General features: G+C 36.0%; 1 protein-coding gene across 22 annotated transcripts in view; it reads right to left on the bottom strand.

The window, feature by feature from the left end:
• MLLT10 (MLLT10 histone lysine methyltransferase DOT1L cofactor) overlaps positions 1-13,692 on the bottom strand; it is a 226,161-nt gene that overhangs the window by 11,041 nt on the left and 201,428 nt on the right. For all 22 annotated transcript variants that reach the window (XM_054522034.2, XM_054522041.2, XM_054522035.2 and 19 more), the window contains 3 exons: positions 6,179-6,296; positions 4,636-4,708; positions 1,507-1,661 (listed from right to left, as the gene is read on the bottom strand). In XM_054522034.2, the coding sequence (XP_054378009.1) occupies positions 1,507-1,661; positions 4,636-4,708; positions 6,179-6,296 (346 nt within the window). The remainder of the gene's footprint in view (positions 1-1,506; positions 1,662-4,635; positions 4,709-6,178; positions 6,297-13,692) is intronic.

The raw sequence follows: 13,692 nt of genomic DNA, 5'->3' as shown, positions 1-13,692 counted from the left end.
AAAATTCAAGTGCCTGTCACTATTTTACATTGAAGTCATATATAGAATGGTTAAGGATCGCACCAATACCCTTTACCAAAATAATGAGCACATGTTTTTGTTTGTTGTTCGGTTTAAACGAAGTGCTGCCATCAGACGCCTGGCAGGAAGCCCCTAATACCAGCTGCTCAGCATGTTGCTCTGCAGGTCACCCAGCAGGGAGCGCTATGTGTGCGCCCAGCCACCTCTCCAGTCCTGGAGAGAGGCGCGTCCCCTGTAAACAGGCTGACTTTCAGTCTGGCCCCATCACCTCAAGTACTTCAATTCCTTCCACAACTTAGACCTCCCAACTAACAACACAGACGGTTGCTGTTAAGATTTTTGAAGTGTCCGTCACGTACTAAAAAGTTATATTTGTTTAACATGACCTCAGGGCCTTTAGAAGATACAACTCCTCTGGTACAGACACATCTGGCCATTTCCCAAGGATTTAACTTTTATCCCTCCCCTCCAAGATCCCACAAAGAAACCTTAGTGGGCCCAAATGAGATGCAGTAAGACTAAGCTAAACCTATTCTCCAGCTATCGTGTTTAAAGGATTAGCCTGGCATGAATTTCCTCACAATTAATTAGCATTTTTTGTCAGGGTACCATTCATAAAATACCAATTTATGGCACTTAGCTAGCCAACAATAAGCAAAATGTTTCAATAAAATGAAGCAGCAAAAGTTTATACTCGAAAATGATGAAAACCACCTATTTTTCCCTAAAATTAAGACAAGGCCTCATCTCCAGCTAACCACCACCTATTTTAAATCTGCATTTTACACCCACGGCCCTAATACTTAAAATGGTGAAGATACTGAAATATAGATATATAGTACATGCTCTATAATCCAACAGATGATAAGCATAATATATACTAATTATAGATTTAATTCAATAATTATTATTCTTCCTCCAAATTATAAAATGAAGAAGCTAGCCGGCCATACTTGACTATTTGTATTTTTTAAAGTAAGTTTTCCAGAGGTGAGCAAGTTTTCTTCAAACAATTGGGGTAAGAGAAGACAGTGCTCATGTATTTTAGTAAACTGATAAGAACAAAGTACAGTGGAGACACAAAGTACCAATATGTATAATCATGGTAAGCACCGAGACAATGCTATATATGTGAGCCAGGCAGTGGTCCTTATATTTTTCATGTCATTTAATCCTCACAATAACCCTCTGATATGGGTGCATTATTACTCTCAACTGTAAAAATAGGAGATTAAAGAACTTTAAAAAACATGCCCAAGATCATACTATTAATAACAGGTAAAGACAGGATTCAAGTCCAAGCAGTAACACTATAGAATCTCTTCTATTAAACCACTTCACCTTATACTTTCTGTCACTATATTATATAAAATGTATATCATAATCCCATTACTACTCTGGATGAAAAGTGACTTCTGCATCCATCTGCCTGTTTGTCCATCTGCCCATCTGTCTTGATTCACATATAAGAAAATGAATACTTACTGTCACTAGGAGTACCCTGTTCTAATAAAAATTGCTGTCCTTCACTCCACTGCCTCTCCAAAAGCTGTTCTATGCTGGCTGCTACTGGAGGCAGATTTTCCAAACTGCTGTTGCCTGGTTGATCATAGCGAATCTGTAAGCTGCTTACAGGGGATCTGTTGAAAACAATTCTCAAGTTAAAAAGAAGGGGAATGCTTTTAAGAGAGTACAGTTTCTTACCTTAAGCTGACCCCTTTTCTCCTGTATGAGTTTTATAACACCAGGCTGCCTATGCCAGAAGTATCAGGTTCCTGGGTTTAGAAAACCATAATCTAGCCTAAAATTGAGTAATTATCATTCTTCCTCCCAATATTATAGAATCAAGGAAATAGCTAGCCATCACAGATAATTAAAAACCACTAGAAAATATAAACACACCACCAACAATCTCTGAAACAGGCTGTAAAATAACTTGGTATGGCATTGTAAGACAAAAGGGGGAAAGACAAAATTAGACTTCAAAATAATTTCCCAGAAAAGGGTTCCATCACTCTGCTTTGATATATTTGCCATCATAATAACCCTGAACAATTACAATACTGTGAAAGGTATTTGAATTTACAACCAACTAAAATCTCAAATGTCACTAAAAAGAAATTTTTAACAATCTTAAAGCAGCCTTTTGTTATCAATTAAAAATTACTCATTTGCAAGTATTTTCACAATTAAGAAATAAGAAGAACAAAGTAATTTTTTTCATTTTTGGAGACAGGGTCTCACTTTGTCAGCCATGCTAGAGTGCTGTGGCGCAATGATGGCTCACCACAGTCTTGGCCTCCTGGGTCCTGGGTTCAAGCGATCCTCCCACCTCAAGCCTCCTGAGTAGCTGGGACCACAAGAGCACACACTACCACGCACAGCTTTTTTTCTGGGCGGGGGGCGGCGGTGGGGGAGGTCGGGCAGGGGAGACGGAGTTGTACCACGTTGCCCATCTTAGTCTCCAACTCCTGGGCTGAAGTGTTCCTCCCGCCCAGGCCTCTCAAACTGCTGGGATTATAGGCATGAGCCACCGTGCCCAGCCCCCAAAGCAATTTTTGATCCTTTTACGTGAATATTTCTAAAATGTCTTAGATCTATACTTCAAATGATAAACCTTCTAAAACAAACAGTACTTGTATTAAGATGAACATGTAATGTTCTCTCCACTTTTTGGTTTAAATAAGTGTGGCCATTTCTGGTCTCCAGCTACCATTCTAACATAATACATTTAAAGAGCTTTAGAATTTCCAATGCATTTGTATATATCTCATATGATCTCCACAACAACCTAGTGAGAAGTCAAAACCTGGTTTATTGGCTCCATTTTCAAATGAGGAAACAGGATGGAGTTTTAATGACTTGTCCAAAGACACACTGCTGGTGAGGTGACAAGAGCTGGGCTATACAACTCAGGTCTTCTAACAACCCACTAGTATTCTTGACACTGCCTTAATATGTATCTCTGCAAAATTTTCATAAGATGTTAAACAAATGGGGTTTTTATTCCATATGTAAACATTATGGGCTACACACAACTGGCCATCCCTCTGCAAACAGTACATTATGCCACGATAATTTAGGCTGTTACATCTCAGGCTGATTTCTAAAGAGTAATATAAAGTTGGAAATAATATGCTAAAAATAATTTAGTACCATTTGTTAAGTCCCATTTAACTAATGAAAAGGAAAAACTATATTAAGCAAAATAGCACTTTTTAAATAATTCTCGGTAGCTTGTAATATTTTAAGTTTAAAAGGGCAACAGAAAAATGCTTCTTCCACTAAACACTGAGCAAACATTCATTACCTTTCTTCTTTGAAAAGAAAAACAACATAGAATTAACCACAACATAAAATCACAGACTACTCAGATCATGTTATCATGTGTTCTTCAGATTCCTGGTTTCCAAAGAATGGATATTTGATTTTCTGCAGAGTTCAATCAGGGAAAACAATACTACTTTTAGTTCACCCAGGAATTATATAGGAAAAAAGGCATCACTAGATGTACCATTAGAAAATAAAATTAGTGGTTACTGAACTAATCTTTAGGATAAAGAATATGTTCCTTAACAGACATTCCCCAAATATATCAGCAATACTGTTATTCATGATCTGTCATCACATGAAAAAGTTCATTTTAAAAAAACAAAAAAAACAAAAAAAACCAAAACTTTGTAGACATGGAGTCTTGGCATGTTGCCCAGGCTGGTCTTGAACTCCTGGCCTCAAGCAATCCTCCAAACTTGGCCTCCCAAAGTGCTGGGATTATAGACATGAGCCACCACGCCTGACCAAAGTTTTCATTTTTAATCACATTTCTCCCATTCTTGGAAGAAAGACCCTAGAATGGGCTTTTCTCTTACTCTCCATTGTCACCCAGTCTAACACCATGCTTGAGGGAGGGTTCCTAAATTAGAGAACACGGAGAAAACAAAGAGAAGGCACAGAAGGGAAATAAAATTAATAAAGAGATAGCCATCACCAAAGTTCCATTCTCCCCTACAAACAGACACAGTATCTCATACCACATTCTCCCCATTTAGAACAGAAGGAATATGCAGTTTGATAACCCCAAATATATTAATTATATTTTAATAAATGGTACCTGAATACTGTCATAAAATAATTTCAAAAAACTGGTAATACATTTGCTATAACTGATTCAAACAATTTAAGAACTAGTAGGAGTTTAGTGATCTACCACACGACTTTACTGAATTAGGAACTAGACACTAAGGGATTAAGTGCTACACCGAACAGAGCTAAAACTGGAACCCAAAGTTGAAAGTCTTGGGTCTACAACTTTAAGAGATCTTAAAACTATTTTATGATCAAAAAGAATTAGTCAAATCAGTATACAGGTAATAAATATAACAGAGTTCGAACTGATTGGAAACCAAAGGAAAGGGGTTTGTTTTACTTAGAAATCTAATGGCGTTTAAATTAATATTTAAATTAATTTAGAATCATTTTTCTTGTCTAGACATGCTTCTTATCTGTAGAATGCTTTTATAGCCTCACAAATGTACACTCTACTGATATGAGATAAGAAAGTTTCCAAATCTCAAACGTTTCATTTGCCTATACTTTGCAGTAAATAGCGCTTACCGTGGCGAGAGACTTCCTCGGGGTGAGCTTCCTCTGCCAACTAGGTTGCGGCTATTGTCTCCAAGATCTTGATCTGTAGTGTAAATATTTCAGAGCTGATAAAGTGACTCTCACTAGATAAGAGGTTTTAAACTCTTGCCCTGATTTTTCCTAAAACATACATTAAACCTTTACCACTATCTTTGCAGTTCCCATGAAAATAGAACATCTAGCATGTTGCTAGTTTAGAATTGCTGAACTGTGGCATGTAAGGCGTTGTCCCTACACGTTTTTGTGGGTGTAGAAGGCCATGGATTATGTTCTGTTCTTTCATTCCTTTCAATTTTACAGCACAGAAGCGTGGTTTGCATTTGCTGTACCCTCCCCTCAGCCACTTTTAATTTCTACGGTTAAAGTAATGAATCACAGCTGTGGACAGCTAATCTGTATGCTTATCACAGCAAATCCCTATGCTTTGTATTTTTTAACACTTTGCATCCCAAGACAAGCCATAAAACACATTTACATAGAGCTGCACACCAAGACTAAAATTATGGTGTTAGATACTAGAGCCTTACACCAAGAATAAAATTACATAAAACACTGAATTTCCAAATTGACAAAAACAAGTAGGAATACAGAATCCTGAATTTTAAAGGAAAAAAAATTAACTTTTCAAAATATTCTTTAGGTAATATCAAATATCTCTGCTTGGAAAGTAACTTGTATCTCCCCTGCAGTTAGTTCCTTATAAAAATCACCTTATCTGGCCTCTTTCAAGGTTGTCCTCCCCTTATTCTGAGTCAGGTAACCTCTGACCCTTAAAGGGTAAAGACAGACTGATCCATTCTTGGTGAACTGCTAAATCCATTCCCTTCCCCCAAACAGGCATGACTACTTGGACATGTCAACCAATCCTTAAGGATGGAATGAAACAAAGCAAATCCAGTGGCTCATTAAGACAGTACAAGAGACAAATGCGACAAAACGTCAACTGGTGAACATTCACAGGATTACTAAACACTGCAGAAATTCTCTAACAGGATTTTTTTAACCAAGTTTGTGTAATACAATTTCATGAATTATGCAAATAAAGGTTTAGGCTATTCACAGAAAAGCCCAGTGTTATGTTATTTTCATTGCATAGAACTGAGAACTGAACACATCAATCACAAAAGTCACAGGAGACACTGCTGCATTCCTGCTTGCTGATGGCTCTGTTGAAACATTTCCATTTCAGACAGTAAAAAAAAAAAAAAGAAAGGACATCGCTATTTTGCAGCACAGCATACTATTTACTTCCAACTGTGATTCTTTTTTATTGTAAATTGACAGTTTGTAATTATATAAATTTGGAGTACAAATTGATGTTATGATATATGAATGTAATGTGGAATAATAAAATCAAGCTAGTTAACATTTTCCAACTGTGAATATTTTTTTAAAGTACAATCGTCTATTAACCACATCCCTGCATGTTTTCAAATAAAATGAACCAAAAGGGGAAAAAAATTAAAGTAGGTGAGAGTAGGGTTTTAGAGTTTAATAATTCTTGAAAACTTACCTGTTTGATTGTTTTCAGACTGAGCTATAAGAGCTGCCATTGATGAATTTGGATTTAATCTATTGCCATACATATGAGATGGTGCCTGACTGAGAGAAGATCCAGATAGAGTATTTGCCTAAATGGAAAAAATTACAATGATAAATGAATTATATTTGAAAATATATTAAAGTTTTCCCTTCTAATAGATCTAGTAATTATATTCTCCAACCTAAGAATATAAGCAAAATTTGTGACCTTCTGAAAAGCAAATTTCATTCTTACTTGTTTTACCATTCCAACATGTCAATTTTTTAAAAGTTACATAACTAGGCCGGGCACGGTGGCTCACGCCTGTAATCCCAGCACTTTGGGAGGCTGACGTGGGCAGATCACGAGGTCAGGAAATCGAGACCATCCTGGGTAACACGGTGAAACCCCGTCTCTACTAAAAATACAAAAAATTAGCCGTGCATGGTGGCGGGCGCCTGTAGTCCCAGCTACTCGGGAGGCTGAGGCAGGAGAATGGCGTGAACCCGGGAGGTGGACCTTGCAGTGAGAGGAGATCGCGCCACTGCACTCCAGCCTGGGCGACAGAGCAAGACTCCGTTTCAAAAAAAAAAAAAAAAAGGTTACGTAACGACAATTTTTTTTTTTTTTTTTTTTTTTTTTTTTTTTGAGAAAGAGTTTCACTCTTACCCAGGCTGGAGTGCAACGGCGTGTTCTCGGCTCACTGCAACCTCCGCCTCTCGGGTTCAAGCAATTCTGCCTCAGACTTCCCAGTGGCTGGGATTACAGGAGGCGCCCGCCACCACGCCCAGCTAAATTTTTTGTATTTTTAGTACAGACGAGGTTTCACCATGTTGGCCAGGCTACCCTCAAACTCCTGACCTCAGATGATCCGCCCGCCTCGGCCTCCCAAAGAGCTGGGGTTAGAGGCGTGAGCCACCACGCCTGGCCATAACTACAAATTTTTAAAAAAGGATTGGCACGTTCAAAGTTAACTATTCCTGCTTTTAATTTTCAATGTATCTAGCTGATACCAAACCCCAGTGGCACAGTAGCCATGTGGACATGAGACTAATTAATCTTATTAAGCCATCTGTAACATAAAAGCAGGAAGACAACAGGTATCTAACCAAATGCTTCAATCTCTCGTATCACAAGCTGGCTAAGGATGTCAGAAGTCCAACTTTTACTTCTAGTATTTTAGCTACACGGAGCTGTATTTCCATTGCTTAACTCTGTCATTAGTAAAACCTGCACACTATTTTGTTACTTCCTATTTTGATAGACTTGGAAGCCTGCTGCTTTTTCTGTTTTGTTTTGTTTTTATTTTAAAAGAAAGCAAACAGGCATCCCAAGTATGTTTTCTATACAATGCAGGACTCAACGAACCACAGCTTTGCCCTGACCCCATATAAGGCACTGTCTTTTTGGCAGCAAGCCAGCTCTACTAACTGAAGAGCTCGTCCAAAGTTTGTAATTCATTCATGTTGCTAACCACAATTCTGAAGGCCTCACTGGGACCTGTGCCAAACAAGCGAAAATGAACCCTTAAACAGATGAAGCTAAGGAGGCTGGCCAAAGTATTGCGTAATCCACTGTAATAAAAATGCTTTCTTTGATGTGCATGCTCTCTCCCACTTTCTAAGAATATTATGACCTTAAAATGTGACATTTTGGAGGCAAATCTCTTGTATACAAAATGCTGTTACTCACAGAAGACTCTCAGTGGCCTGAAATAATTTTCAGATTTAACAGAACCACAAATGTTAAAGTAGAATTGTTCTTCTTTTTCATGAATGAAATCAAACTGAAGCTTTTATAAACTAAAATCATTGCAGTTATTTCAGAACAAAACTCTTGAAAATATCGGCAAAGAACTAAAGCACTTCTATCGTAAAGAAGTTGAATAACAAGAACAAAAGATAGGGGACATTTAGATATGTATAACTGCACACAAGAGACTAAGACAACACAGTAGTTATAAGCAAAATAACACAGGGAAGAAGCTGTATTTCTGGACAGACTCACATCATGACATTGCATCTTGGCCTTTAGCCCACTTACAAAGCATGAAAATGTGCATTTACAGTTCACAGAAACAGTTTCTGGGATGTACCATCCTTGCTTTCTATTATCTCAAAGCGTGTATTTTATAGTTCACACTTCAATGTGTAAATTAAATCTGTCAATTTCTGGGTTTTGTTTTTCCTCTTATTAAAAATATGCAGACAAAGTCAGTAAGTTGGTACTCTTCAGTTCTGTTTAACAATCACCTGTCCCTCAGGAAAAGGTAAGTTATAACTTCAACATGAAGATCGTGCTGTTCACTTACCATGTATTTAGTAGCAGAGGGCACATAAAACACACAATTCATAAAGAGAGATACAGTTAAGATTTTTTTATCTCTCCAGAAGTCAATTCTTTGGGAATCTTAGCTATTAATAAAACAATATAGAATAAGAAAAATACAAACAATTCAACAGAAAAAACAGGTATTACCCGTCTCATCTGTTAATGTCTCAGATCCTAAATACTTAAAAATAGCTTTTGTAGAGCCAATTTACTCTTACTGTCATACAATTCTAAAAAACATCCACTACACATTTAATAGATTAGAAGTGGAAAATTAATTAGAAGGAGGAAGAAAAAGTCTTATCTTGAGACAGTTTGTTGGCAGCAAGAAGTAACAGCTGACCACAGGACAGGGCAGAGAAAAATATGACCAAGAGAGAAAACAGTACAGAATGCAGATGCAGTGGTTCTCAAAGAAGACACTGAGGATAGCATTCTCATTTTAGTTTATTATTAACTTTATAAAGTGTACCTCTAGATGCCTTAGCACTTCCAAAGCAAGGAAACACTCTCAGCCTTTTGACTCTTGTTCATGCAGTCATGTATGTTACATATCAATATATCACTTGGAATACCTTTTTGCTTTCAATTATCAGTCTCATCAGTTGCCTTAGATAAGAATCCAAAGAACCAACTCTTACTAGACCTAGAAATATACTCTTTTTTAGGAAGGGTTCCTTCTGCCAAGGGCTTTATATTAATATTTATCCTTATTAGCTTCAAATTTCAGAGGGGTGGCATTTTCTTGATCTAGTCTCTGAATTATCTTAGTTTCCCTATCTATTAGATCTATATATACTAAAGATCAAAATAGAAAGCAGTATGGCACAACAACTAATTTGCATAATGACGATCATCAGAAAAAAGATAAAGTATCTTTAGCGTATGCTAAAGAAGGAAAGTATCTATTTTTAAAAGATGGCTGGCAAAAGTTAATACAATAAATGAAAGTATTATTGGAAATGACCAATTTCCCAAACGGGTTAGCTAAAACTAATCTGGTAGTTGTTTTTCTAGTAAAGACATTTATCTAAACAAGAGACTTTCAAAAGAGAAATTAAAAGTTATTAATTTTAACAGATAGAGTCATTTTGGTGTATAAAAACATCTACTACATTCCATATTAATTTCTGCTGGGAAACTGAAATCACGAACGTCATCATTTTAAGGTTGGTAAGATGAGATACCAAAGACTACACAAATGACTGTCACTGCTTAGCCTACATTTCTTAACTGATGTTTGTAACAGTTAATACTGGGACCCTTGATGAGTCTTTCGGAAAGACTTGGTACCTCCAAGCCAAGAAACCCCCACCTTTTAGTGGAAAGATCCCATAGCTTATTAGCACTGAAGATGGAGAAGAGGAAGACGGCTTACTGAAGAGAGCACACACACAGTGTCTGGCGTTTCATAGACTCAAAAACCTTTGCTGCCATTAATAAGCAAAAGCATTAAGATTCAGGGGAAAGGAAGGAAGTCCACGTTAACCCAAAGAAATAAGGGTTATGAAGCATGAAGGGCATGAAAGCTTTTATATTAAAAAAACTGGAATAAGAAATAAAGGAAACATTAACATACACATACTTCTCTATAGCATACTTTGGAAATAGATTTTGAAAAGTGCATTGAAAGCAAATTACTAATATAACAGAAGACTGTTTCAAAAGATCTGGTATAAAGACTAGAAATTCTTTTTGGAAAAGAAGTACCTATTATACGACATTTCAATCTTAACCTGCCCAGGTAAGGAGAACGGCTATTGTGAATAGATATTCTCCTTGGATCTGCTGGTACTGTAAGAATATAAGTTAACACTAGGGGAGGCTGAGTGAAGGATATCCATGATATATCTCTCTGTACTGTCCTTGTAACTTTTCTATATATCTAAAATTATTTCAAATTAAGAAAATTGCCATAACAAACTTAAAGAGGAATCTTTCAAATATATGTATAATTATGTAAGGATAACATATATAAGAATATATAGGATTATATACATATATGGATGTATACACCCTTCATATAATATCTTAAAGAGGAATCCTTTCCCTTTCCCAAGACCAATAACTGATAAAAATCACTTCTGCTCAAGATGTTATCTAACATTTATTGTAACACTCTAGTAAAAACCTCATTAAGAGAAGTGTAATTATTTTACAAGATAGACTGAAAGACCAGTAGATTAAGAATAAATTGAATAATTATTGAATTACGCTTAAGTCACTTTTAAACAATATATGTTCAGGTGTCTGAGTTAAAGAATATCCTTAGCAAATTTAGAATAACTTAATATATTAAACATCTGCAAGTCTCTACCAAGGCAGTATTCAAACTCAAAACAAATAAAAGAAACTTAGTATTTCCTAAGTAGACTGGCATACCATATTATATTTCCTAAGTAGACTGGCATACCATATTAAAATATTAAGATAAAAATATATTTCAGCTTATAATTTCTCCTGTTATTAAGAGTTTACCTCTTATATTTTCAAATATCTGCCTATGACCACAGAGATGTTTTAAAAGAGCTTGCTTATAAAGTAGTAACTGTCAAATTCCTAGGAACTTGGCTCATTCTAAAGGAGTCGACTGCGTGGGGGGAAAAAAGGTTCAAGTTTCCTCAATTAACTGAATGTGAAACTTAAAAGTGGACACTGTTTTGGTGGATTTTTTTCCTGCCTAATGTTGATAAGGGCAGAATAATAAGAAAAATTAGGTTCGAAAGACTCATACCTATGAAAATATTTCACCTTTGGAAAGCACTGTATTAAGAGCAATGTATCATCTAGAGATAAATCTGAAACTTCATACTTCAATCATACAGGAACAGGTTATATATAGCAAGCATTTTTTTTAAATGCACAATTAACCTGTCAATAAACATTAAAGTCAAGGGATTCAAAAAAGCTCTAAAGTAGCTGCTTCAAGCTTTTCAGCCCTGACACATGACTTAAAAATGCAATCTTCCAAAAATATTCAGGCTCACTAAATTGCGTATTTACTTTTTAAATTCCTAATTCATATATAGTTTCAGGAGGGAAAAACATTTTATTATCACCATATATATCATAAGCCAAGCTATCTCACTTTGAGTAAATTATTAAACCTCTCTGTCCTCAATTTCCATCTGGAAAATGAGGATAACAGTATCTACCTCATAGGAACGATGTGAGAATTGAGTTAATATATGCAAAGGGCTTAAAAAATGCTTGACACATGGTAAGCGCTCACATTTTAGCTTAACTTTAAAAATTATTTTCGCAAGCTATTGTGGTTTCTATTTTTCCATTAAAATCATTAGAAAATACAACTTACCAATTATATTCTGAACTGTGGCTATATTTCAAAGATTAAAACCTATTTCCCTAAGAAAAATTAGATAGCATAAATGCCTCATTATGCAGTAATGTTTTAAACTATGTATTTGATAACATAGCAATGCTGCACATAGAATGTAAGGACTTGAATGTTTCGAGATCCAATTTATATTATTGTTTGAATTTGGGAACACAATATATTTGATGAGAAAAGTTTCCAGCAAAAACATGAATGAACATTAAACATGGATTAGGGAACAACTGAAAGTTTCACATATTCTCCAGCTCAATTCAAACTTTATATTTACTAAGAACATATTCTGATAGCAGACCCATTTCTGTGTCAGCTACCACCAGTAAGGCTTCAATACTCAGCATGTGATGAGAGGTGAAACCAAGTGTGAACAACTTTCAGGTCCCATGAGTAGGCTGACTGTTGAAGCTGTCAGGTTCAATTGCATCATTCCACATTATTCAATGCTCCAAACTGCTCCCTAATTGTTAGGAGCTTAACGTATTCAAAACCATTGTTTAGGCTAATGCCAAAATGCCCCACAATTGAGTTTCCATAAAGTAGTAGGAGGGAATGAAGTGTAGTTAAACCATCACTGAACACTCATGAGCAGAAAACAGGACTGTATAGATTAACCAACCAATTCTAAGTAGGTTTCTTAACTGGTTAATATCTTATCAATATAGCTCTTACCTTTCCGGGAAAAAATTACTTTAGGACAAAGGCAGCTACTGAAATAATTTTGGAACTGGAGAAGACCTTAATCCACAGCTGAATATATATACTGGCTAAAATTCATTTATCTATGTTAGCATGAATTATATGAGTTTTAACAGAAATTGTTAATACTATTTCCAATACAGGAAGTGTTCCTGTACAATTTCTTTTCTCACTGGTAATTATGCTGAAGATTAACAGCTGAAGTCAATAACCATGAATTCTAAAGTATTTTATGGTCTGCATTTGAACCTCATAAAGTATCCGTACAGCAGGTAGAACAGGTACTTAAAGTATTCCCATTTTACATATGGAAACATTGAGGCTCACAAAAATTAAAAGACCTGCCCAAGGTTATATGAGTGAGTAGCAAAACTCCTGGAACCCAGGACTTTTGCTGACTCAAATTTCTGCTCTTTTGCATTGCATCACACAAATGAACACAGTAAAATTACTAACAACGTTTTCCAAGGAAATACCTCTTAGCATAAGAAGTACATAATTGGGAAATTCATTTTAACAGTAACAATTAGTAATAAGAGAGCAGGCTAAGGAATCAGGCTGTCTTAATTCCAGACTTACAGATATGTGACTGTGACTGAACCTTTTCATCATCTGGTAACAAGAGATGTTACCAAGGTTACAAAAACTGATTTTCCTCAGAAAGGTTAATTTCCTTAAAATTGTAAGTCATTATATTATTGAAAGCAGAAGAAATTTACATTCTGACTAATAAAGTATAAACATAAATATCACCCCAGAAGTCAGTTGAATCTGCCTGAGAAACTAAACCATTTTCTCAAGCAGAATTAAAGTGTCCTTATTGGACATCATCTGAAAAGAAATCAGAGACTACATCTTAGACAACTTCCCCTATATAAAGACTCACATACATAATCATATTGGAAAACAAAATATTCGAAGCTAATTAAGATGAAAGTGTCACAGAAATCTGCGAAACTCTAGTCACTAAATTGTATGTTTAAAATACCGAAATATGCCCAGGCGAGGTGGCTCACGCCTGCAATCCCAGCACTTCGGGAGGCTGAGGTGGGTGGATCATGAGGTCAGGAGTTCGAGACCAGCCTGGCCAACATGGTGAAACCCCATGTCTACCAAAAACACA

Source organism: Pongo abelii, chromosome 8 (assembly GCF_028885655.2).
Source record: "Pongo abelii isolate AG06213 chromosome 8, NHGRI_mPonAbe1-v2.0_pri, whole genome shotgun sequence".
Lineage (NCBI taxonomy): Eukaryota > Metazoa > Chordata > Mammalia > Primates > Hominidae > Pongo > Pongo abelii.
The sequence above is the reverse complement of the archived record's forward strand: the minus strand, read 5'-3'. Positions and strand labels throughout refer to the sequence as shown.